We start from the raw sequence: 27,744 nt of genomic DNA on the forward strand, positions 1-27,744 counted from the left end.
TCTTCAGCTGGAACCAAGCACTCATTCTATTTATTCAACAAACATATATAAAGTAATGATTGTGTGCCAGCTATTGTGCTTGGTGGTAGAGAGAGAATAATGTAGACTAGTGAGTACCACTATCAAGCACAAGGTGGCGGCAGCAGGATCCCCAAATTCACCATGTCCTAAGAACAAGTGTGTTAACTCACAGATTGGTTCAAAATGCTGTAAAATAAATGCCGATTATATATGAGAAAAGAATATATATTGCAATGTCCATAGTTACTCTAACAAGGAAAAATGAACACATTTGAATGAGAATAAGGAAGTACTGAGAGATTTATTAAAATATCTTTTTTTAAAAAGATTATTTATTTATTTATGAGAGAGAGAGAGAGAGAGAGAGAGAGAGAGAGAGGTGGCAGAAGGAGAAGCAGGCTCCGTGCAGGGAGCCTGAGGTGGGACTTGATCCCAGGTCTCCAGGATCACACCCCGGACTGAAAGTGGCACTAAATCGCTGGGCCACCGGGGCTGCCCCCCCCCCTTTTTTTTGAGTAAACATTTCTCAGATGCCTTGGGTGCATTTCCAATTTGAGAGTAGTCAACAAACCATTACCTACAACTCTTTCTCAGCCTTCGTATTTTATGCTTCTAAAAGCTGCTTGCTCTCTTTCCTAAACCCCATACAGCTCTGGGGCACTTGGCTGGGGGAGGAGAGCCTCCCAGTTACAATGAAGGCCCAGCAATGGGGACTGTGCTCCCAACTACTGTGGTCAAAGCGATACAGCACACATTGCCTCTTGGGCTGCCTCTGGGAGGACTAAGCTAGGCCATAAGGGGGTGAGTGCGCAGGTGGGAGGGAAGAAAGGAAGGAGAACAGGGCTGGAGGAGAGACTGGCTTTTAGAGGGCTCTCAGCACACTATGCCTCACACAATGCACGGAGGAGTTTCTTTTGTCAGCATCTCTCAGCTGCGCATCGCCCAGAGCCCAGGAGATTGTGAAAAGCATTCTGGCCTCCCCCCAACCCCCAACAGTAATCCCACTGTCGCTGCTGTGGTCAGCTGGGAACAAGTCGCTTTGGCAGCCCAGGTCCCCAGGGAATGGCAAGAAGTGGCTCTTCTGAGGTGTCTTTTGCGTCATGATCACTGTTTTATTATTTGTATTATTTTAATTCTTTCCTTCTGGGCTCCTCTGCTTTTCCATGCAAAACTAGTTCAGAGATACCACTTTTGGAGCTCATTATGTTGTCATGGCAACTAGAATTTTCAAAGTTTATTTCTTCTCTTCTCCCCTCCATGAACTCCCTTTCCCTATTCCCATCTCTTGTCACATACATGTTTTGCACAAGAAACAAAGCATGGGAGAAATGAAGACCAAATCACCACCAGGTAAATTTCTCTAACACTCTACTCCAGCACTGCATGTCCCTCCTGGGTACTCGAAATTGCCACTGTTCTCTCTATATCCAATTAATATTCTTAGACTCCCAAATCCCCATGTTATCTGGGAGCAGGGCCTTGGGTAACAGCCATCAGCTTGCCTCCTTCTATTCTCCTGCAGAGAGAAGCAAATATATTCCTTCTTGCTTATATAAACCATGAACAAGCTGCATCTTATTTATCATTTGGTAGTCCAAGAAAACAGCATTTAAAAAAAACAACTGTAGATGAAGGAAAGTGAAAACACCTCAGATATACTTCACAGGGCATCTCTTGAGATAAGAGAAGCTACAGTTGCCAAAAGGAAAGGAAAGGAAATCCCCAAAGAAAATTTGCTAAATTGATTGTTTAATTATAACGTTAACCTTTGCTATCAGAAACCGGATGGAGACAGAGAGGCAAAGGAAACCAGAACAGGGCAGAGAGAGAGAGCCTGAAATTCCACTTGGCACACAAGCCACCTGAGAAAGGCCAGCACATGCTCTAATTTGCTTCATTCACTCACAGGGAGGCTGAGGGGATATCTACAGGTGACACGGTCGTTTGGTTTGTACAGCTGCCAATGGGCAGGTACCCTGAGGACCTCTGCTGTGGCTCTCTGGACTGGAGGCCAGGTGACTCAAGGCAGGTGGTTAGGACAGTCATGGGGATGGTGGCAGAGTCCCTTCTTCCTCCTGACAGCCCGCTTCTGCTCTCTCAACCCCTGGGGAAAGGGAACGGACAGGCTACAACACACAGGCAGGCTGAGGGGATGAGGTAGGGAAGCTGACTCATGGGGCCAGACCCAGATAAAGGGACAGTGTCCAGAAATTCTAAGACAGAATGACCCTCTGGCTACTGAGACCCACTCTTTTTAATTTACAGACCTATTAAGTTTGATATGAGACTTCTGCGACATCAAATATGATGGATGAGTATTTTCATTGAGACTCTGCTTATTTATTATATCATTCATCATTGGCAACATAAGGAGATCCTCAATTGCTTAAGTCATAAAAGCTCCAGACTCTAGCATCGCTTAAATTGGTCCTTAACAGGATTAGCTGTGTAAATGGGGAACTGAGCAATGATAATGGGAGCACTGTACCTCATGGTAAGGAGGAGGGTGAAAAGGACAGGCAGGCCAAGCAGGACAAGTGCACACCATGATAAAATGGAATGGTGGGTGTGTTGGGAGAGAAGGCAAAAGAGGAAAGGGTAATGACTTCAAGCTGGCATGGCAGGTGTCAGGGTATAGATGGCCAAATAGGCTTGGGAGGAGGAATCAGGCTATAGAAGAGGGGTAGGGTCATGCTGACCTGAACTTTCAGGTCTCTGATTGGCCTTGCAGGATTTGACAGGTGTGCTCTACCCAGCCCATGGCTTCTAAGCAGCATACTTATTCCCAGAGCACCTCTCCAGCCATCTGAGGGATGTCGTCATTCTGAACAGTGGAACACCTGCTCCCCCAGGCTGCTCCATACCTCGGGTCTGTTCTCACCCTGCTTCTTTTATTTTTTATTTTTATTTTTTAAGAAGAATCCATGCCCAGCAGAGAGCCCAATGCAGGGCCTGAACTCATGCCCCTGAGATTGAGACCTGAGCTGAGATCAAGAGTCAGACTCTTAACCAACTGAGCCACCCAGGCATCCCTCACCCTGCTTCTTTTAATTCACCTGGAAATTCATCTCAGGAAAACTATTCTTGGCACACAGCAGGTGCTCAACAAGTGTTGAACAAATGAACTTCTCCTTGAATGGACAGCAAGCAGTGTATGCTCTGGATGCCCCACTTTGTATCCTTTCAGATCACCTCTGGGTTGTCCTCAAGCTGCAGTGGACAGATCCTCTGCACTTTGACAGATGTGATAGCTCCCACCTCAAGTGCCCACGTCTTTGTTTCTCTGCCTAAGGGATTTTTCCAGTGCCCTGGGAGCTTGCTCAGCTGGCAAGCAGGGCAACCCCAAAGTGTCATCACTCAAGGAGGGACAGGAATTAATCAAGATTATATATATATCCCAATTTCTCAAGCCTTGGGTGGGCAATTCTGAGGTATATTCTATATGGTTCCTTAGAAGGTTCCCAGGAGATGAAGCCTCAGCAATCCATACTAGTAACTCTCTCAATTAATATGTATTCTTTGGCTTCTCCCCCTTCTCTGTTTAAATTTCCCCACTTTTTTCCTTTTGCAGTTAGAGATCACCTGCCAAACAAACCACCTATACCCAACTCCATTCTTAGGGTCTTTTTTCAAGGGAAATCCAGGCACAAACACTCTATGTAAACTAGTGATTCCATCAAATCATTTTCCTTCTGGAGAATGGGGGGAAAGGAAGGAGTGACATTAAATTAGGAGAGAGAGACGGTGTGTAATCAAATACGAACGCCACCTATTTCTCAGCTTTAGCCAGGAGCAAGTCTTGACCAGGGTTGAAAACTAGATGGACAAGAAATTCCTAGAAAGAAGAGATAACCCGTGTTTTATTATCTGTGATAATGTCCAACACAGGCCAACCTAGACAGTTATTTGCTACTGCTTCTGAGGACAGCATTGAGGAAAGGGGCCAGAAATGAGTGATTGAATGAATAACACACCTCCTCTCTGGGGGGCACCCAATCTGGGACACAACTTGGCCTTGAGGTTCCCTCTGACCGTTTTAGGATTTTTTTTTCTATTCATGGGTGTCTGCACAGGGAAGGTAGAGGGTGGGGATGTTATTAACAGCATAGTCCTGGATCCAGCTCCTTATCCCTGGGAAGAATATGAATTTGTTTTATCCACTAGGGCATCTTTCACCACTGGTTAACTCAGAGGCATCCTCTTGAACACCACTGAGCAAAGGACAGGACATGCCCCACATAGGTTAATTAATGCATTCAAGATACTGTTGCCTGGTTGTTTTTTTTGGTAGCCCAGTTGGGTGGGAAAGGGTATTTGCAGGATACCTGACACTGTCCCCTTGAGAAGAGCATGCAGCATTTCCCCTGTGGGGGACAGTGAGGAAGCAGTTGTGTCAGCTGAGAAAAGCATATCCACAGATTTGACATAGAGGTCAGACCCATGCAGATCGTCAGAGAATAGTAGCTATTCTCTCAAGTCTGATTTTTTTTCCATTTGAAGATGGAGTCAGAGCTGCTGTTCAAAGCCTGTTCATTTTCGTCATGACATTTACCATTAATATCACATTATTCATATGTTTGCTGGTTTTCTCTCTTCACTGTTAGAATATGGAGCTCATGAGGGTGATGGACCTCATTTCACTCACTATCAAACAGAGTACCCAATATTCAGGTGCTTAATAAACATTTACTGGAAAAGGATTTTAATAAATGAGCAGATAAATGTTTCTTCTCTTTATCTACTTCTACTTAAATTATCGTGTGTCTTCTCTCCTCAGTTCTTGGTCTCAGATACCTGATGGCAGAGGTACTAACATCTGCAAAGAAGGTCATCCCTCCCTCATGTTATATGGGATCAGTGGGTACCCTGATCTTAGGGAAGAATCTGATATGAAAATGTAATGGCAAGGTGATGGCAGAGATACTGCCTGTGTGCAGCTTAGAAGGTCATGAGAGGAAAGGAGGATGATCACACTCCATTTTATTGCCATTTCAGTCAACTCTGGGGAGAGCTGGGGGGGGGGGCTTCTCTGGTCTGGTGAATTTCAGCTTGTGGATGTGTCATCTGCTTAAACACATTAGTTATCAAGTTTAGTGTAATGTGGGTAATGGTAATGGGGACCTTTTAACAGGTTTGGGGGTCTCTCTTATTCTTCCAAATGCTCTCACTTGCTGTTCATTTTCCTGGGTTCTCTGTGGAGATACTGTGGAACACAGTATCTCAGTGTTCTCCCCACATATCAGAGTTTGCTTTTTCAAAGTATTTCAATATTTTTGCTAAATGAGGAATATTTTAGGATGCAATGATAATTAAGTGTTGAGAATGTAGTGATGCACTTGACATCACGGGGAAAATAAAGAACTTTTAATTCAACTACAACTCTAACAGGATCCAAACTTAACAGCTAGAAATGCCAAGCACCCAGTATATAACCAAGTTGTAAAGACTGTGATTATCAACCGGGGAAATTGGGAGGTATTATTTCAGCCACCTCGGTGTGCACATGTCTGCAAGTGCAGAGAAAACATGTCTAATTATAGAGGCTTGACTATGGGCTATAAGCTCAGAATGAAGTGAGGTTCTAAAACTATTACAAATTTCCATGTGGTGAAAGCAATTACTAGGAGATTCCACAGACCAGAAAAAGAGACATAGGTTCAAGCATAAAATTCTTTTCTAATCTTGAAAAGCATAAGATTTTGGCACAAAAGCTACAATGAAATGAGCATGTGGGATAAATTATGACAGCAAGGAAAAGCCATTTAAAAGCCTCTCAAATAGCAACAATTTGATTACACTGGGTCATGTCCCCCATACTGATAATGACAAATGTTCCCTCTTTCTCCCTGTAATGGAGAAGGTCTACACAGTTCTCAGAGTTGTCCCTCGACACTAGCAAAATAATGGAGTTCTATTACACTAATCTGTGTTCAGCCCTTCAACTAATATTAAACTTGGGTTTCAGGGGAATTATATCCACTGAGAACAATGCCCGAGATCTCAGGAAAATTTCTGACAAATACAGACATCCCACAAACAGGAAGATGGCCTTTGATTTGTTCACTGGAGGGCATTTACTAGGAGCCAACTGTGTGCCTACGAATTGTGCATTCTAAGTGCTGGGGAAAGGAAGATAAACTCACCGTGCAACCTGCCTTCATACTTTTACGAAAGGGACAAGGATATCCTCAGAGAACTGTAAGACAAGTGCTCTAATAGAGGATTATACACAGTGCAGTGGAAACACAGATGAGGAGACTTCAGGGAAATATGACCTTACAAGATGAGTCCTCAGTCAAATAAAGCGGGGAGCAGATGCAGGTTGAAGGGGTTGGTTATTTCTAGGCAAAGTGAACAAAGAAATGGAGGAATGTGTGTCTGGGGAACCCAGGAGCAGCAAGTGTGTGGCAGAGCTAAAGGCGAGGAAGGTAGGATCAAGGATGGAAAGGTAGGTTGCACTAAGCTTTGAGAGGTCATGCAAGATAAGGGACATTAATTTGGATGCTTCAATAAATTGATGATGAGAGAAGCCAGCAGTTGAAGTGGTGTTTGTGATTACTCTGTCTGCTTTAAAGCCTTTAGCTGCTAAAATTGAAGGTTATTCATCTGTTCTACACAATGTTAGTTTTCTGTTTTTGTTTATTCTCTTTTTCTAAGAATATACTGGTCCATAATATTAAAAACTCATTTATTTTGGGGAGCCTGGGTGGCTCAGTCGGTTAAGTGTCTGCCTTCAGCTCAAGTCATGATCCTGAGGTCCTAGGATCTAGCCCCACATCGGGCTCCCTGCTCAGTGGAGAGTCTGCTTTTCCCTCTCAGTCTGCCACTTCCCCCTGCTCATGCTCACTCTCTCTCTCAAATAAATGAAAAATAAAATCTTAAAAAATATCACCTATTTAATAATCACTGGCCAACATTACTTATATTGCCTTAAAATTTCAACATAAAGTTGAGATGCTTATTAATGTTCATTGTATACTATTTAATTATTTTTAAGCCAGCCAGTGAGGACATGGAAAAAAAAGAACTCTCATCTATTGCTAGCAGGAATATAAAATGGTATAGCCATTCCAGAAGACAGACTGACAGTTTCTTATAGACTGAACATGCATTTACCATATGACCCAGCAATTTTACTCTTGAGCATTTATTTATCCTGGAGAAAAGAAAACGTATTCACACAAAAATCTTCGCAGAAGTCTTCATGGAAACTTTATCTGTAATAGCTCAAAACTGAAAACAGTCCAAATGTTCTCCAAGAGGTGTATGGTTAAACAAACTGTGGTATACCTGTGCCATGGAATACTATTCAGAAAAAAAAAAGGGGGGGGGGGAATGAACTATTGTTACATGGAACAATCTGCGTAGATTTCAAGGAAATTATGCTGAGTGAAAATACTGCCCATTTCAAGATCTTACTGTCTAATTCTATTTAGATGACATTCTTAAAATGACAGAATTAGAGAGATGGAGAACACATTAGTGGTCACCTGGGGGTGGTGGGGAGTGGGTAAGGGACAGTGGTTATAAAGGGAGAGCATTTGGGGTTTTCTCATTCCTTTTCGAAACCTTGTACTTCTTTGTTTTCTATGATGTGGTGCTTTCATGATCTCCTCTTGATCCATCTTGACATTCTAACTCTTTAATGGTTAAATTTTTGATAAATCTGTTTTTTTTTCTTTTCTATATGCCTTCTATAGATAACCTTACTATTTTTACCAGTTTCTCTATCATTTCGTGATAGTATGTCACATCTTTTCTCTCTCTGTTCTTAAAACACAGGTATTGGCTAATCTTATCTACTTATTTGGCCCTCATGGACCCCAAATTCTGTTTGATCTTGAATGTATCTCCCTCCTAGAACAAGAGGTTTTTTTCCTTTCCTCTGTTATTCATCTCAGTAAATGGGACTAAAATTCTCCAAGACATTTACAATCAAATCTTGAGATACCTCTGCTATCTTTCCTCATCCGTTACAGCTGATCGCTTACCACCATATCCTGATGATTTCACCCCCTAAAATCTTCACCTGTTTTCTCCCACCAGTGTTTGATATTCTCATTTTCTGTTTACAATCAGATATTTTTTATGGTCAGTCACCTTTTTTAAAAAATCATCTTCCCTAATCCTCTACAGACTCCATCTAAAACTCAAAACTAACTGAAGTTTTGTCTTTTGATTTTTATTAATGAATTTTGGTAGTGTATTTTTATTTTTACAAATTCAAATGTATCCATTGTTTCCTTAATGGCTTATTAATTTGCATCACACTTAGAAAAGCCTTCCGCCTTGAAGAATTTTAAATTGTGCATAATTTCTTTGAATACTTTTATGGTTTAATTTAAAAATATACACATTTTTATACTAGCTCTACCTGCAATTTATTATGATGTAAGATATGAAAACTGGGGATTTAATTCAATTTTCTTCATTTCAGGTGCTGGCCACTTAATAGTGCCATTTACTGAATAATTCATTTTTGCTAATTTGAAGTGACACATATATACTGTTATAAGTTTATATATATATTTGAGTCTCCCTTTGGTCTTCCTATTCCTGCATCATAACACCCTATTTCAGAATGCAATTTTAGAATATAATTTTACTACTTGTAGAAAAAGTCCCTGTTTCTTACTGTTCTAAGGAATGTCCTGGTTATTCTTATACACATAAGTGTTCAAATAAATTTCAGTTTGGTAAAGTGAAAATCTTATTTGTGTTTATTAATATTATATTAAAGTTAAAGACCAAAATAGGGGAAAGAAACATCTCTGCCCTTTTTAAGAACAAGGTTTGCCTTTCAATTACCTAAATGAAAATATACAATTGTAATATGCTCATCTTGGAACTCAAGCTTCACAAGTGCAGAACTTTTTGTCTGTTTTGTTCTCTGCTATGTAGGCAGCATCTAGAACACTGGCTGGCACATAACAGAAGCTCAGTACCTATTTGTTGAAAAACTGAACAAGTCAAAACAAAAATGATTCCATTATTTAGGCAACAGGAAACCATTGTAAATAGTTAAGATATACAAATCACATAATTAAATGTCTAGTTTAGAAAGACTGCTTTGGTGATGGACAGCAGGCTGGAGTAGAGTAAGGAGGGCACTTAAGGAGACAGTTGCTACAGTCCAGGATCTAGTTCAGGAAACCTTTCAAGGATGGAATCAATAGGTCTTGATAAGCAATTAGATGCAGAGAGTAAGTGAAAAAGTATTAACTAAGATTATCGTCTTAGATAATGAATGTGATGCAAGGTAACAGATGGAGAGTATGGGGGGACAGTGAGTGGAGGGTAGGAGAATGAGAGAATGAATTCAGTTTAGAGCATCCTGAATTTGAGATGCCTAAGGGATACCCAAGAAAAGAGATACCGTTTGGAGCTCCGGGGTGGAAACGTAAATTAAATCCAGATCTGTCCGTTAGCAAACCCATCTTCTTAAACATTGTTTCATATTACTCTATTTTTTTAAATATTTTATTTATTTATCCATGAGAGACAGAGAGAGGCGAAGAGACATAAGCAGATGGAGAAGCAAGCTCCTCGCAGGGAGCCCTATGCAGAACTTGATCCTGGATCCTGGGATCATGTCTTGAGCTAAAGGCATACACTCAACTGCTGAGCCACCCAAGATGTCCCTCATATTACTCTATTAAGTAAACATATTAAATAAGCTTGTCTCTATTAAGTAAACTCATCCTCTGAAAAACAGATAAGTAAATGCGATTTTTAGATGGAAACATTCTTGAAATAGATCTACAATTTCAAGGTTTAAATATAGTGTACAAGTATGCAATATAGTGTATGCTGTGCAGGGTGAATTCGGAATGTACAGTCATCTGTAGGGACCATTAGCACCTCATGGAAGGACAAACACTACAGAATAGTGCATGCATGCATTAGAGTTGGAACATGAATACAAAGTATATGTTCATGTGTGAAAATATCTGTATGTATATAAATATGTATATATGTAGGGTGTGTAGAGATGTGGATATATATATATATATATAAATGTGGATATATGTGGATATATATATATATATATAAAGGTATATATATAAATATGTATATATGTAGGGTGTGTAGAGATGTGGATATATATATATATATAAAAATGTGGATATATGTGGATATATATATATATATATAAAGGTATCAGAGTGTTAGAGGGTAAATCTATACTAAGCTAGTTAAGGTATGGCAGAGGAGATAACAGGATTGTTTTAGACACCTAAGAACTTGGCCAAGCAAAAATAACCATCAAAATCCTAGAGAAGAACCTCTCTTCTTCAGGCAGAAACCTCTTTGACCTCAGCTGTAGCAACTACTTACTAGACAACAGTGCCAGAGGCAAGGGAAACAATAGCAAAAATGAACTACTGGGACTTTATTTTTTTTATTTTTTATTTTTTTACTGGGACTTTATCAAGATAAAAAGCTTCTGCACAGCAAAGGAAACAATCAACAAAAATAAAAGGCAGCCTATGGAATGGGAAAAGATATTTGCAAACAACATATCTGATAAAGGGCTAGTATCCAAAATCTATGAAGAATTTATCAAACAGCACCACAAAAAACAAATAATCCAGTTTAGAAATGGGTAGAAGAAAAAAAAAAGAAAAAAAAGAAAGGGGTAGAAGACATGAATAGACACTTTTTTGAAGAAGACATCTAGATGGCATAAAGACACATGAGCATCTACTCAATATCACTCATCATCAGGGAAATGCATATCAAAACCACAATGAGATACCATATCACACCTGTCAGAATGGCTAAAGTCAATGACACAAGAAACAACAGGTGTTGGTGAGTATGTGGAGAAAGGGGAACCCTCTTATACTGCTGGTAGGAATGTATACTGGTGCAGCGACTCTGGAGAATGGTTTGGAGATTCCTCAAAACAGAACTACCTGATTATCCAGCAACTGTTCTACTAGGTAACCCGAAGGATACAAAAATACAGATCCGAAGGGTACATGCACCCCAATGTTTATAGCAGCATTATCAACTATAGAAATAGTCCAAATATCCATTGACTGATTAGAGAGTATTACGCTATTGAAATTAGTCAATCAGAGGAAGACAAACACCATATGATCTCATTCATATGTGGAGCTTTTAAAGTTTTATTTAGATTCAATGAATTGACACAGTGTATCATTAGTTTCAGAAGTAGAGTTCAGTTCAGATTCATCAGCTGCATATAACACTCAATGCTCATTACATTAATAATCCTCTAATGTCCATCACCCAGTTACCCCATCCCCTCCCCACCCCCCCGCCCTCCAACAACCCTCAGTTTGTTTCCTATAGTTAAGAGTCTCTTATGGTTTGTCTCCCTCTCTGATTTTGTCTTATCATATGTGGAATTTAAGACAGAAAACAAATGGACATAAGGGAAAGCAGAAAAGAAAAAAGGAGAGAGGGGAACAAGCATAAGTGACTCTTAATGATAGCAAACAAAGTGAGGGTTCCTAGAGGGAGGTGGGTGTGGAATGGGCTAGATGGGTGATGGGCATTAAAGAGGGCACTTATGGGACAGCCAAGGTGGCTCAGCGGTTTAGTGCTGCCTTCAGTCCAGGGCCTGATCCCGGAGACCTGGGATCGAGTCCCGCGTCAGGCTCCCAGCATGGGGCCTGCTTCTCCCTCTGCCTGTGTCTCTTCCTCTCTCTCTCTCTCTCTCTCTCTCTCTGTGTGTGTGTGTATCTCTCATGAAAAAATAAATAAATAATCTTTTTTTAAAAAAAAAAGAGGGCACTTGTGATGAGCACTGTTACATGTTAAGTGATGAATCACTGAATTCTATTCCAAAAACCAATATTGTACTATATGTTCAATAAGTAAAATTTAAAGTTAAAAAAATCCCATGTGCAAAAAAATCTTCAAAAGATAATGGGGTCATTTTTATATTTGGCCATTGTCTCAACATCACCAAAAGGGCATCTAATGAAGTCCCAACATATTTGTTCAAATTTCTCTATAAAAAGGGTGAGTCTGTGTAGAACAGTACCTTGTCCTGATTATTTATCTTGATAGTCCTACTTACTGGTCTTTCTAATTCATTTCCGTTAGCACTTCAACACTGTCCCTCAAAGTTGATCTTTCTGGATATGACTGTTAGCTTCTATCACACCAGAACACCACATTTTCAGATTAATGACTTAGGGCATAATATTTATTCGCTTTTACTCTCCTTATTTGTAAAATAATGATAATATAGTTCCTACTACCATTTGTGAGAATCAAACAAATAGAACACATATGGAATGCTTTCTAAATGAAGTGCCCTAAATTTAAAAGAACAACCATTTTAGTCTTTTTCTGCTTCCAACACACTTAGTTGCCCACAAGTCCCAATATGATGACAACTTTATCTTTTAAGAGCAATTATTTCCTAAATAGTGCTACACAGGATTTAAAAAGGCTAACATCTTTACAAATAGATCTACACAAATAGATTTTTCAAGTTCATATGAAAAAAAGATAAACATGCCAATAGGAAAGTGGGAAAAGGACATAATCAATAACTAAAAAAATATTAGTAGCAATAGCCATGTGAAAAAAAATGTTCAGTGTAAAACCATTACTTGTCTTGAAGATTTAGGCAAGGGCCACTCTGTAGAGTAAACAGCCTCTCTGGGGCTTCCGCCTGGATTTCTAGGGCCAGTGATTTTGCTCCTTACACTTAAGACACCAGAGTCATCTTTAGTCTCTGCAATATTATTCCCCAGGAGGTCACAGGGAGCCTGGCATCCTCTAAGAGGGGCCTGGTGTTACTGGGTTTCCCTTCAATTCAGCAGTTATTTTACTCAACCCAAGAACAAGGCACTAAGATGTTAGAAGAGATCCAATTACATGGAAATCCATCTCTAGCATAAGAAACAAAACCTAGCAGGTGACAGGGACATTTGTAGCTCTGATATACTCCCCTTACTAACTGTGCAGCCTTAGGCAAGACTCAAAGTCTCTCAACCTCCATTTCCTCATTTATAAACTGGCGTTATCAACAGTACCTAACTCATGAGGCTGTTATCAAAATTAATTGAAATAACGTATATAAAGTATTTGGCATAGTATCAGGCAGATGATGAGCTTTCAGTAAATGTTAGCTCTTCAGTATCATTAAATTCTATATCAAAACTGTCTGTTATTATGAGTAATAGGCTCTATAATGGATAGGCACATAGTGTTATGAGAGTATATGAGAGAAAGATTTTAATTCTCATTGAAGAACAGGAGGAGCAGGAGGAGGCATATGGATCTGGAAAGATCTCATGAAAGAGATCAAGGTTGAAACAGATTGTGAGGACAAGAATTCAACAAAGAAACAAATAGGCCAGGGTCCTAGTCTAGACCACAGGAGCAGAGGGCAGAAAGTCTAGGGCATTTCCAAGAAACTGTAAAAGGAAGAGTGTCTAAGGTGAAGGCCACACATGGGGCACAAGAATGTGGTCCGCTAGTTTGTTACTACTCTTCCCTGCAGGGTGCCATACTTGGTCATCCCTACCGGTGGTATCCAAAACCGTCTCAGCTCATGCTGATTGACTCAGTGGGGTTACCTGGTAGGTAAGAAGAATGACTCTTTCCCAGCCCCACTTACTGAGGTATAGACCAGGTTCTGGAGAGAAGAAATCTGCTACTAATAGCTAACATTGATTAAGTATTAACTTTCTTCCAGGTTCTAAACACTTAATATATGTGATCTGATTTAGTTTTCTCAACAATCCCACATGGTGGATACTGTATCCTTGTTTGCAATTGGGTCATTAAGGGTATGGAAATGTGAAGTGACTTGTCTAAGGTCATAAGATGATAGAGATGGGATTCAAACCCAGATATACTGTATAGTTGTCTGTATTTTACTGCCATGATATACCTACTGTGCAGAGGAATGGTAATCTGGATAGGGAGCCAGAGAACCTAGGTTCCAGTCAAGATCTGCCACTAAATAGCTATCTATAACTTGGGCAAGTTGCTTCACTTTCTATTCTGGTTCCCTCAACTGTAACACAGAGGCCAGACATAAGCTTCTATAATGACACAGATATAGCTTCACTTGTAGTCCCTTCTACCTCAAGCAATTTTTATCACACTCTAAGATACAACTCTGACAACTGATACACAAAACAGTGGCTTGGGGAAATTCAGATGCTTCCAAAAAGCTCTCATAGCTTTGTACGTGACTTTCATGATCACACGATTCATCCAGGAGTGTCATCCTAGTAATGGAGGGACCATAAATACTATTCTAGTCAATACTGGCATTGAACATGAAATCTCTGTTTGAAGGACCAGAAAGTTCTACATGTCTTGCCAGCCACCAAAGGTCCTTTCATTTCCCTCAAGATTTGCTGTGGTGGATGCTGGGTAATTTCCTTCCAAAAAGTACATTTACTATATGCGGGATGTGTTTAATAGCACAGGTGTTGGGCCTGGCATACCATGGTATACCATATCCCAAATTCTGAACCTGCTGTTTAACCACTTTGTGAGAGGCAAATTACAAATCTCCCTGTCAGTTGCCCTATTCATAAAAGAAGATAGTAATATCTCATAGGTTCATTAATGAGGATTAAATGGAACAATGTATGTCATGGCAGTGGCACAATCTTCAATGTATAGGACAATCTCAATAAATTATAGCCTAAAAAATCAACCTGAAACAAATCGTATGCTACTGCTGTAAAATAGCCAACAGATGTAAGGTGTGTTACGTTTTCTCAAACTCAACAGATCCAGAACCTAAACTCTTCTCCTCAAAAACTTTGTCCTGGGCTCTCCACTAGCCATGGAGTAGCTTAATTCAGAAATCTAGAAGTAGTCCAAGAGACTTCCCTCTTATTTCTATCCCTAGTCCACACTCAGACACACCCACACAGTAACCAAGTCTAACCAGCACCTCTTGGATCTGGCCCATCCTGTCTGCTACCACGCCACTGTACTCCTTTGGGGAGTACAGTTCACTGCTTCTCTGTTTCACTCCTCAAGAATCTCCCTGCCTCCAGGCTTGTTCCTGCAGGATGATCATCCTCAATTAAAAACTGGTCATTTTCCCTGCTTAACACCTGATAGCTTAACAAATCTACAATTTCCTTATTTATCTTTGTAACCTCAGTCTAGCAAAGTATTTTATGCATAGTAAATACCCAATGAACATTTGCTGAGTTGCACTAAATTATCAGATTCACTCAGCAAATGAGTCTGGTGGCAAAACAGACAGACAGACAGCTGTCACTTTGCTTGTCAGGTGAGCCACTCCACTCATATAAGAGATGCAACCAGAAGAATTCCTCCTCTAATATGGAAAGGTCACCATTCCCCCTTAGTCCTTAGGGCAATAGGATCTGGACGGGGTTCTTAGCACTTTCCACCTTGTACGTACCAGGTCACGTTATGTACATGAAGACCAGTGTGTGTGAATAAGTGTGTGCATCCACACATGTACAGATTAAAACTTCTGCCGAAGTCTGTATGGACAGAATGATATCTGAGGCTAACCCTTGGCAGCCTTTCTCTAGTTGTGCCACGTTGAGTGCTAGTATCCTTGGGTGGAGGCCATCTGGTATATTAAAAAATACATGGAAGCAAAGGAGCTTTGAAAACTATGATATGCTTGATATATGTGAGGTTTCCAATTGCTCTCATGTGCATTTGTCAGCAGTCTCTGGCCTGGCTGTCCCTGTCCCAGTCTGAAGACAATGCAATTGCTCCCCTAAGCCTACCTTCCTCTTTCCAGAAGCCCAGGGAGCAATGGATAGAGGCAATGGGCTTGCTCAGGGTCATTTTCTGTTTGTGTGAGTTTTCTGCCCTGTAGCCCTGTGCTTCTGCAGCCCTGGTTTGTTTCCATGGAGACAGGAAGCTCTGCTTCTCTTCAAGCCTAAGCTAATAGTTTTCATCAAATCCCATTTCCTCTGAGACTAGTAAAAATGCTGCAGTGCTTCTATCCATACTTCCTCTTTAAATACACTGAAGCTGACAGCCCTCTTCTCACTGGATCTTGTGCCCCTGAAAGGGGTGCCTCAGCCATTTCCACACTTAGTATCCAGTGGACCATGAGCCCTGGTATAGGCCACCTGCTGCCCCCTCTCGCCCAGGCTCATCCTCTCACTTGCCCAACACAGGGGCTCCTCCTTCCACTGCCTTCTTTCTCTGCTTTCGGAAATCCTTGGACACATAACATTCAAACTGCCTACAGGGCACAGGAAACATGTCCCCTGGAGACAAAACCTCTAGAGCTTTCCTCTGGCTTTCAAGTGCAACTCCCAACCAAACACTTACTCCAAAGAGAGAGCCAATATCCCCTCCAGAGACATGTGAGAACCAGACCAAGCAAAAGAGAGCATCCTTGGCCCCATTATACACAGAACTAGCTGCTGCTGAACTCTCTGCAGACGCCAGTAAAACTCCATATGTGTTGAGCATCAAAATGTGAAAAAGAAACCGGGACAGAAATATTTCAGTCCCAGCCTGTAAGGCCCCTATTGTTAACACTCCCTTAAATGTCAGAATTTATTCACACCAGCTGTTCCCAGCTGCTGTTGTCACTTCCTAGGCTTTTCCAGAAGTACTAAGGAGACATATGCCATTCCAGGTCTGATGTATCTCCCAACCTGAGGAGGCTGTCTCCCCATCAGAGAGAAGCTGATGGACTCAAGGCCAATTCAAGCCAAACATCACAGACTGCTACTCAGATGATAGCCACCTATACCAAACAGGCAGAGAAGATGAACACCAGTATTATCAAAGGGTCTAAGAACTAATGGCTGCTCCATGCCAGACCCTGGGCTAGGCCTCTGCCTATGAGAGACAACACTATCCCATTTCACAGAGGAGGAAGTGGGCTCAGAGGAACTGGTCCAAAGGTACACTCCTAGTAAGTGGCAAGATAAGGTTCTCATTCATGACTGTCACATGCCAAAAATCATGCTTCCCCAATGTGTCACTCTTTCCCATCTGGAGAAGGATGCAGGAGAAAAGATGTAACTCCAAACCATAGAGAGCCCATCAGAGCAGATACAGTTAGGTATAAGAATTTTGCTGGAGGGCAGTGCTCTGTCCCTATGTCCAGCTCTGTTAAAATAGATCTTGAACCCATACTGAAGCTTCCTCCGGAACACCAATGATCTGTTAGCATAACATCTACTTTTCTCCTTCTTCAAATAGTAAGAACAGGTCTTGAATCTTCTGAATTAACACATGGACACCCTTTGGAAAGATGTAAGGATAAAGAACATCAATTAAGATTACATAAGTAAGAGATTATCCCCTCTGTAGAAATACATGAAGAATGAAGTCTGTGGTCAGGCCCCTCTCGTAGGGAATCCTTGAGACAGAGAAAGCATCAGAGTCACATATACAGGCTATACGGAATAAATTACCTGGAGCAGTGCTTAGACATAAAGGATGGCCATAAATGCTCACTGAATGAGTACATACATAAGAAGTCCCATTAGGTCTTAGGACTTTCCACTCGAGATACACAGTATTAAGAATGCCTTCACAATGTCTCTTGCTTTTACTTCATAACCATTTCACCACCACAGGCTCTCCATACCACACACTTGGACTAGGATGGTTGTTTCTTCCTTAATCCTAGTGAGTCTGGTCTCTCTATGCCAATCCTTCCCCCACTGATGCTACATGAATGGTCTAACACACTCCTTTCATCCTACACTTTTATGTAAGTGCAGCATTTTTACTTTGAACTTTTATTTATATTTTTCTTAAAGTGATGCATATTGAGTTTTAAAATCAAATATTTTTAAAAAACTTACAATGAAGAGGTAGCTGTCCACCTCCCGCCTCACCCCTCCCGACCCCTGAATCACGCTCCCCAGAAACCACCACTTGTAATTTTTACCTGTATTTTCCTCTAATATCCATTTCTAATTTTCTAGATATTATATTTACTATATATATATTATTATATTTAAACTGCTATTTATCTTCCAACTTTAGATACTGCTTAAAGACTGTTTTATTGTGGAACCTAGGATTTTGACCTTTGACATTCCCTTCCCCTCCCCACATTTATCTTCTTCTCCCATCCTCTCAAGGCAGTTATAGCACTGTAAGGGACCATCTCACAATCCAGTACTCACAATGAAAATCTGATTGATGGCTGGGCTGGAAAACTTACTCTGCTTATGTTCCTTTAGTGGTAACCCTTTCTTATCTTGTGGAATTGCTTAAATGGAGGTGTGTGCATACAAATACATATATGAATATATAAGTTTATATGTAATGCAAACACATATTCATATATATTATATAAATGAATATATATAAACTTCACAGAGCCATTAAACTTTTCTGAATACAATATACATCGGGGAATATACTTGTTTCATTCTTTCCTTAAAGATGTTATTCTTAGAGATCTCTTTCATCCTATTCAAATCAGAACTTTCTGCTCTCTAGGCCTCTGACAGTTGTCATGCTAGCCTCCCCTTTATCATCATCCTGGAATCCCCTTTGCTACTCTCCTCTGTTGAATGCCTTGTTTGCATGGTATCATGTCCCTCTCATTCTTCAATTAATTCCTTATTTTTAGTAACTTGCATTCTCCAGTAACTTCTTCAGAAATAGTATCTTAAAAACTGCTATTCCATTGTCACAAATTACTGTTATTTTGGTGGTACAGAATTCTACCTTGGATATTTTTTTTCCTTCAGGAACTTTTAGGAACTTCTCTGTTCTTTTCTAACTTTCAGTATCACTGAAAAACCCAAAGCCACCCTAATTCCTGATTTTTTGTTGATAAAATATATCGCCTTCCCAATAACCAGAAGCTGTTAGAATATTATCTCTACTCAGATGCTCTGAAATTTTGTGATGACTTAGCTTGGTGTGGTCTCTTTTCAAATTTGTTGTATCAAGTGCTCTGTGGGCATTTTCATTATTAATTAAATTCATTTGTTTTCTTTTATCTCTATACCTGCCTCCTATCTCTCTGCCATACAAACTACCATTATGATATACAGGTTTTCCCCCTCTATCTTAAAGTTCATTTTACACCACTTCACTTTCATGAAAAACCCACATTAGTATCTATTTTTGATAACTGGAAAAAATCCAAAGAGCATTTTTGCTTTTATGAAATGGTAGTTGCTTCTTTGCTTTATACCATATTTGTTTACAGAAGGTCTCATAAGAATCCTCTACTTTCAATTCAACACCAAAAACATGCAACCCCCCAAAAAATTTATTTAAAAATGGACAGAGGACCTGAATAGACATTTATTGAAAGACGGACAGAACATATGAAAAGATGTTCAACATCAGTAAAAACAGAAATGAAGATCAAAAACACAATGAGATATCATATCACACTAGTAAGAATGGCTAGTAGCAAAAGGATAAGAAATATGTGTTGCCAAGGATGTAGAGAAAAGGAAACCTTCAGGCAGTGTTGGTGGGAATGTAAGTTTTACCAACCACTGTGGAAACCTGTATGGAGGGTCCTCAAAATATTAAAAATAGAAATAAATACCATATGATCTATTGATGCCACTACTAGATATGTATCCACAGAAAACAAAAATACTAATTTTAAAAAACATAAGCAACTCTGTGTTTACTACAGAACTATTTGCAATAGCAAAGATAAGGAAGCAACTCATGTCCATCCAGAGAGAAATAGATAAAGAAAATGTAGGGCCAGCCCGGCTGGCTCAGCGGTTTAGCACCTGCCTTCAGCCCAGGGTGTGATCCTGGAGTCCCTGGATTGAGTCCCACATCGGGCTCCCTGCATAGAGCCTCCTCCTCCCTCTGCCTGTGTCTCTGCCTCTCTCTCTCTCTCTCTCTCTCTGTTTCTCAATAAATAAATAAAAATCTAAAAAAAAAATGTGGTATACACAGATAATGGAATATTACTAGGACATACAAAGAATAAGATCTTGCCATTTGTGACAACATAGATGGGCCTAGAGGATATTATACTAAGTGAAGTGAGACAGAGAAAGACATATATCATGTGATTACACTTATATGTGGAATACAAAAAAAAATGAACAAACAAACAAAAACCATATTCTTAAATACAGAGCACTGGTGGTTGCCCAGAGAGGGCACGGAAGTAGGGTGATGGGCAAAATAGATAAAAAGATTAAGAGTTCCAAACTTCAAGTTATAAAATAAACATGAAGCCAAATAGTACAATTTCGGGAATATAATCAATAATACTGTAATAATGTTGTATGGTAACAGATGGTGACTATACTTATCATGGTAAGCACCAGGTAATGTATAGAATTGTCAAATCAATAGACTGTACATATGAAACTGATTAAATTAACATTGCATGTTAATTATATTTCAATAAAAAACAAACAATTCTTTACTTTCAGATAGCAAGAGAAACTTGTATTCAATGTATAGATTTTATTTGAATGTATTCTTATAAACTATGTATTGTGTGCACATATATTTTTTATTTATATAGATGGTATTTATTTCTTGTTTTCACTAAACTCTATGCTTTTAAGATACTCTGTGTTGCCATGTGTACATGGTATTTGTTGCTCCTAACTGCTGCACAGTATGTCATGGTATGCATCCAACAGTTTACCTGTCCACCTTCCCAATTATGGATGCCCAGGTTCTCTCCAACTCCACATCTCCAAAAACCAGTGCTGGAAAGAATATCCTTGCACATGTTTCAACTGAACTTTCACTCTGGCAATCTGTGTTTATTGATTCTGGAAACATTTTTAGTATTTTTCTTTGTAAATTTCTCCCTCTCTATTTCCCTGTTCTCTTTATGGAACTCATTAGTTGAACCTTGGAATGGCTCTTTGATTTTCTTGTTTTTGCTCTACTTTCTAGGCAATTTAATTAATTTTACATTCCAACCATTTACTACCTCATTATTTTCATTACATGTTTACATTTTTATATTAATTCATGTTACATTAATGTAAATTTTACATTATTTTACATTAATTTTCAAAGCTCTTCTGAGTGGTTAAATGTTCTTTTTTTACACAGCAATGTTATTTTGTGGATAAAATTATTTCTCTTCGATCTCTGCTGGCATCAATTATGTTTTTTAAGAGTTATCTTGTGCTCCCTCTATCATTCATATTCTCTCAAATTTCTTTATTCTATATATCACTTTTTTGTCTTTTGTTTTAGACATTTTCTTCAAATGCTGATAATCCCTAGTTGTGCATTAATATTTAAGAGCGAGACTCAAAAGAATTATTGGGAACTCTTGTGTTTATGGTAGAGCTTGCAGAATGATGAGTGTAGTGGGTTGAAGGGTTGAATGCCCCTGCCCAAAAAAAAAAAAAAAAAAAAAAAAAAAAAAAAAAAGTCCACATTCTAATTCCTGGTTCCTATGTATGTTACCTTATTTGGAAAAAGAATCCTTGCCATTGTAATTAAGGGTCTTGAGAAGAAGAAGTCATCCTGGGATATACAAGTGACCCTAAATCCAAGGACAAGTATCCTATAAGAGGCCCAGGGAGATTTTTAGACAAAAAAAGAAAGAGGTAATGTGACCCCAGAGGCAGAGACCAGGGTAACACAGCCACTAGCCAACAAAACCAGTGACTGGAAGAGGAAGGAAATAAATTCTTCCCTCAAGTCCTTGGAGGGAGTAATGCCCTGTCAGATTTTGGACCTCCAGCCTCCAGAACTGTGAGAGATTTAATTTCTTTCACAGTGTGAAGCCACCTAGTTGCATTAATTTGTGGCAGCAGCCATAGGAAATTAACAGGAGCCTCACTGAGGGTGATGGGTGGGACCCATTTCTCTGACCATCTTCAGATATCAGTATACATAAAATTCTTCTCTTAAGATGGACAGTTTCCCCACAGAGTAATTCTAACCCTTACCAGATTGATCCACTTCTGGGAATCAAGAGTAGATGTGGCTAGAAGCATGATGTACAGTTTGTGAACTTTCACTGCAACATATCAACCCTACTCTCAAAAGCACCTGATGTTACCACTGCAAGTTTCTGATTCAGCCTCTACTGAGGAAGTCTTCTGACTTTGGCTGGAGTGAGGGGCTGGGTGGGGCTGGGTGGGGCAGATACCTGTCAGAAGAGTTTGGGGGTAGAGATCTAGGGTGTCGGGCAGAGGGCATCTAAGTGTTCCTTACAAGGACTTCTGAACAATCCTCTTGTTTTTAGCGCCACCCATACCTCATTTTCAGACGTACCTGTGGCCTTGAATTCCTAAGCCTTTCCAGGACTGTGGAAAGTTCTGAAGGACAATCATTTCGCCTTGTTATTGTCACTCCTCACCAAAGGCAATTAAATCTCAGCTTTCGCACAATTAGATCAGCTACCATTTACTCTCTGCCTTCAAAACTTTTGTTGACATCTCTCATCTGTTATCATTTCCTCTCCTGTTCTGTCATTGTGCCCTTCTGAAAATTTATTTACTCTGTTAGTAGAGTTTCAAGACATGATGAACTTGGTTTAATCTGCTAAGTTGAAACAGAAGCACTACCATCTAATTTGCACTTGAAGAACTTATGCTACTCAAAGAAGAAATTAGGTTCTGTTTTGCTTAGAAAAATGTAAGATTCTCTAAAGTGGACCCCTGATGTAGCCCTATTCTATACTTTTCTTTTCCCAAAGTAAAATTTCTGCTCGAGATAGGTTAGGTTGCACAACAATCTTTTCTCATTGCAAGATTAATCCCATTTCTTCAATTTTGCTTATGGTGTGGTACTCTCCTTCCTGGAATGCTCATTCACATATATTCTATTTTATCTTATTACATATTGTACACCCAAGCAAAACTTCAATCCTTCATGAAGTGATTCCTGATAACTTCAGACTATATAGATGATCTATATCTTATATTAGTCAGTAAGACTCCCACTCCCTGCGTCAAGTGTTTGTGTTGTCTTGTCTATAAAACACAATTTTCTTTTTTTAAAAGATTTTATTTATTTATTTGAGAGAGAGAGAGAGAGAGAGAGAGAGAGAGAGAAGAGTGGGTGGGGAGGGAGAGGGAGAGAGAATCCCAAGCAGACTCCATGCTGAGCATGGAGCCCAATGAGGGGCTTGATTTCATGACCCTGAGATCATGACCTGACCTGAAATCAAGAGTCAGACACTTAACCGATTGGGCCACCCAGCTGCCCCGCAAAATATAATTTTCTGAAGGACAGGGACCATGCCTTAGACTTTGTATGCTCTCTGCAATGGTTACCATGGCACAGGACACAGAGTACTTGCTGCCTGATGTACACTAATCCAAGCTACAAATACGGGATTGAATATTCAATACATGATAGAATAATCATCTTTGAGGGTAAAGACTACATCTTATTTAACTTTATATTCTCACAACCAGCACAGTGTTTGACAATGACAGGCTGTGATTGTTAAATGACTGAATGAGAGGATGTATGGATAAATGAACTCTCACTAGGTATCATGTTCAATGCTCTACATGGTCGAAATATTTTTTCACTCCTACAAAAAATAAACATGATTAGAACAATATTCACTACTGCATACACAGCATCTCGAATAGGACTTGGCACACTGAGGCTGCACAGTAGATGTCTCCTCAATGAACATTAAATGAATGAATTGGTGGGTAGTCAGGAGCATGAGTTTACAGTTGGAAAGAAGTTCAGAGGACAGAGGAACATCTGGCTTACCCGGAGAGCACTCCCAGAACTAGGTTGAGAACAAAGAAGGATCCAATGATGATGAGGGGGATGAAGTACAGCCAGTTCCAGGTGGCTCCTAAGGCATCATTGGTCTGAAAAACAGAAAAATGGTTCCTTAAAATTTTACCAAAACCATCTGCCAGAAGAAGGCCTCCATCCCTGAAACCTCACATATAGGGTGAAATAACAACACAAGGCAATACAATTAAACACTGCCTACTTCATTCTCAATTTAGTGTTACTGTGGATTAACTCATATTCCACATGTACATAGTAAAGAACACTGCATGAGCCTCACACAACATCCTCCAACACCCTCACCTAACAGCTGAGATAATGGAGTCTAGAGAGGTCAAGTACTCTTCCAAGATCATGCAAACAATTACTGGTTTTATAGTGTTTGGTGATGTCAGTTCTAAGCTTCTGCAGTCGAAATTGGACAAATTTTCAAAAAGTCAGAGGCAATCTGTGTCCATCACTCTATTCCATGGATGCTGACAAAAACCTCGACAGGACTGCTGGGGAGACATTAGCATTGTCCATATCTTGCTCAGCCCTTGACCCTTGGCTCTGGCTTTCTTTCTTCCATTATAGTCCAATAGTATAGAGCTGGCTCAGATTTGGCCCCAGCAAGGCTCTGGATAGAACAAGGAATAAATCTAAAGAGTGATCCTTTTTTCTCTCTCTAATGCTAACACACAATGAAGTGAAAAGTGCTTGGAAATCCATATTCTGGATTCTTATACTACAAGTGAGATGCAAGGCCCTTAAACGGTGGGGGGTTGGGGCAGATTATACCACTTGGCTTAGCAAAAGCAGCAACTCTTAGCAGGATGTCTTATTAGGACCTAGAAACAGTTTGGGAGCATTTTGAAAAGTCTTCTCTGACACTTGAGCCTCTCAACGAAACTTCACCTTGACTCTCTCTCCCAATAATGTCAACCCCAAATCTTTCTAAATAGTCTCCTTGAACTGCATTTTGCACATGCAGGGCTTTGAAATCTCCTCATCCCCACACTGGCCCCTCACACGCAAACTTTAATTCTCATTTGAAACAGTTAAGAGGTATTTTATTTTCAATTCACCGGAGAAACAAGGCCATCAAACCCAAATGCCATGCCTAAAATTCACGGGCTAAATCAGTAACATTAAGATCTAAACTCAGAATTTCTATGGCAAAGTGCTTCTCTGTCCCTGTGATTTACCTTTTTCTCCCTCTCACTACTAAACTTTGCAAACATATTTTGATTCATTGTCCTTATGCTTCCGGTGGACTTCTAGGACATTCTATCTTTTCTCTCAAAATTATTTAATTTTCTTTCTGCCTCCTATTCAACTATGTCAGGCCACAGAATACAGCTCCCCGCTGATCACAAAAGCTATCACTGCATAGTAGATTCTTCCATTAAAAATAGCTTTTAAGGCAACCTCTTTCACCAAACCTGTGCCTTTTGTTTTGCCCCCACACTGTTCAGAGACAGATGATTGCAAATGAAGCAGAACAGAAGTTAAAAACAAACACCTTCTGAACTGGATGGGACGAATGTGGGGATCTGCCAGTTGCAGCGTGTAAGATCTAACTCTTTCATTCAACCAGGTCTGGTCACAATTAAATGCAAGCAGAGAAGATGCGGACCAGACCTCAGAGAAAACGTCTCTTGATTATCAGAAAGAAGATGCAGAAGAACAGATGTTGAAGGCCAGCCTCAAGGGATTTTAATGAACTTAGGAAACGATTTTTTTCTGAGACAGTTAAGACATGGTCCTCCCTGTAAGCTTAAGGATGGATTATATGACCCGTGTATAAATAGCTCTATCTTTATTCATGATTACAAAGGCAACATTTTGTAAAGACTGGTTAGCTTGGACAGCTCACCAGTGGTGCACCAGACTGACAGGTTTCATCTACTATATGGCTTAGCCAGTGCCCCCTCCCCACCAAGTATTCTTTGGGAACAAGGACGGAGTCTGGTCCCAGCACCCAGATCAGGGCTCAGCTGCCAATACACCTTAGCTGGTGCCAGCGATAGGAATGATGAAATTGTGCCGTGAAGGTATCTTTGGTCCCAGGAGTGACTGAGTTACAGTCTGAGGATGGCTAGAGCAATTTCAGTTGGGGGATGATTTGCCAGAGATGCTGTAGAGTGAAGAGCATTTCCCAAATAGCGTTCTTCTCATTGCTAGTCATCTGTAAGATGTTAATGTGTTCCATGGAAAATAAGCTTCTGTAACCAAAGAAACTGAGGAAACACAACAGATTAAATTTTCCCCATAGCCTGTGAGAAGACTCATGAAAGAAACATTATTAACCTTAATATCATTTCATATACTTCCTTGATTATGAAACTCCCTGTTTTGAAGCAAATCTATTAACATATGAGGAAATACAGCCTATGAAATGCAGGGATAAAAGGACTCTCCTCATGGGCCTAACGTCTGGAACACACTTCCCAATTCTTCCAGAAAAAAACAATGACAGACAGCATCTCCTTATCCATGTGTTGTGCGAATGCTTTGGCTTTGGTTTAACACACCTTAAGGCAAGAACCTTAATTGTCTGTTCATTTCTCTACCTGGTACCTAATGAAGTGATTGGCACACATAATATTTGGCTCAACTAATCAACAGGCCACAATTTGAATAAGAGGATTCCTGTACTTAAAATGTAAACCCCCCACCCTGCAATTTTTCATTCTGATACTCCCCTCCAGCTTTGTCTGAATTGTTTTTGTTTTTTTTTTTAAGAGAAAATGTAATCCAGTATGGTACTAGGCCCTGTTTGATGAGAAAAAAAGGAAGAAGGGGAAGAGAAGAAGAAAGACCAGGAGGACACCACGGCCAGAGGCACCTTGCCCTGCCGGGTGATTACAGATAGCTGATGGCTTAAAGGTTCCTTTGGAGAAGGCAGCTTGACAGCTCTCTCAGATTATTCACGAACCTTTTAATAGACTTGCCACACCCTCTCTACACCTTTCTCCTCTCCCTCCTGGTTCTTCTCTTCCTATCTTTCCCTACCAGGAGGCCTCACCCTCACCTCACAGGCCTGTCAATGGATCAGTGACAAACCCAGTAGGACAAGGGGACATACCTCAGCAGGAAGTGGGCAAAGGGCTTCACATTTTCCTCCTCCAAAATGGCAAGGTGCTTTCTGATGCTAATTAGAACTTCAATCTCCTTCTGACTCATCATTAGGAAAACCTTAAAATTGTCCAGTGTAGGAGAGACGACTACTAAAGTGTCTTTTGAGACTAAAAGAGAAGAAAGTAATCGACAAGTCTCAAGTGAGCAAGTGCCCTGAAACCACGGGAGGTGGGAGTCAGGACCACCAAGGACAGTTGCCAGGCGACCTCAGAGTTGTGACTGTGTTTTCTCTCCGGTGTCCATGTGTCTGTGTCACAGCAGGAGGGGGAAGAGAGGAGGAATACCGAGGTGAGGAGGAGACGTTCTCTGCTGCTTTCTCCAAACCCCTCTGCTTCTGTGACTCTGACAAGCTGCATGTGGGACCATCACACTCTACTTTCCCCAGCAACTCTTCCTTCTGGAATAGAGGGCAGCCACGCTGAGTGCTCTGAGCAAGATCCCGGGGGAAGAGACCCACAGTCTTTAGAGCATGTTCCACTGGATTCTGGCCCCTGAGTCTCACAACAGAACCTCCCCTACCCAGATGGCTGCTGTGGAGCAACTAAGTATAAACCAGGCTCCTCCCTTCTGAGATGGGTCTGCAAGCCATGCCAGCGTCTTCATGCCCCACCACTCATGGAACACCTACTCGTTGTCAGCCATTACACAGAAGAGTGTTTTTCTCCGGGGCAACATCATCTTAGTTAAGGCACTGATTATCCTTCCACCCAACCCAGCCAGGCCCCTCGACTGGCAGGCTGGCTGCTCTCCATCTCTCTCACTTGCTGATTCCCTGAGTGACACACACGTACACGTGCGCATGATGGGGGTAATGACAGAGAAAGCGGTCGGGGGTGGCAGCCCACCTGCACAGAGAGTGCTCAGCAGGTACCAGTCCTGACACCGTGAAATGTGTTCCTTTGGGAACCTGCCTGGCTGGGGGTGGTGAATGCA

At 40.5% G+C, this 27,744-nt stretch overlaps 1 protein-coding gene across 8 annotated transcripts in view; it reads right to left on the bottom strand.

Annotated features, from left to right (window-relative positions):
* CACNA1E (calcium voltage-gated channel subunit alpha1 E) overlaps window positions 1–27,744 on the bottom strand; it is a 493,362-nt gene that overhangs the window by 124,695 nt on the left and 340,923 nt on the right. For all 8 annotated transcript variants that reach the window (XM_072733249.1, XM_072733244.1, XM_072733250.1 and 5 more), the window contains one exon: window positions 23,659–23,762. In XM_072733249.1, coding sequence (XP_072589350.1) covers window positions 23,659–23,762 — 104 coding nt within the window. The remainder of the gene's footprint in view (window positions 1–23,658; window positions 23,763–27,744) is intronic.

The sequence above is a fragment of the Vulpes vulpes genome, chromosome 13 (genome assembly GCF_048418805.1).
Source record: "Vulpes vulpes isolate BD-2025 chromosome 13, VulVul3, whole genome shotgun sequence".
Taxonomy (NCBI): Eukaryota; Metazoa; Chordata; class Mammalia; order Carnivora; family Canidae; genus Vulpes; species Vulpes vulpes.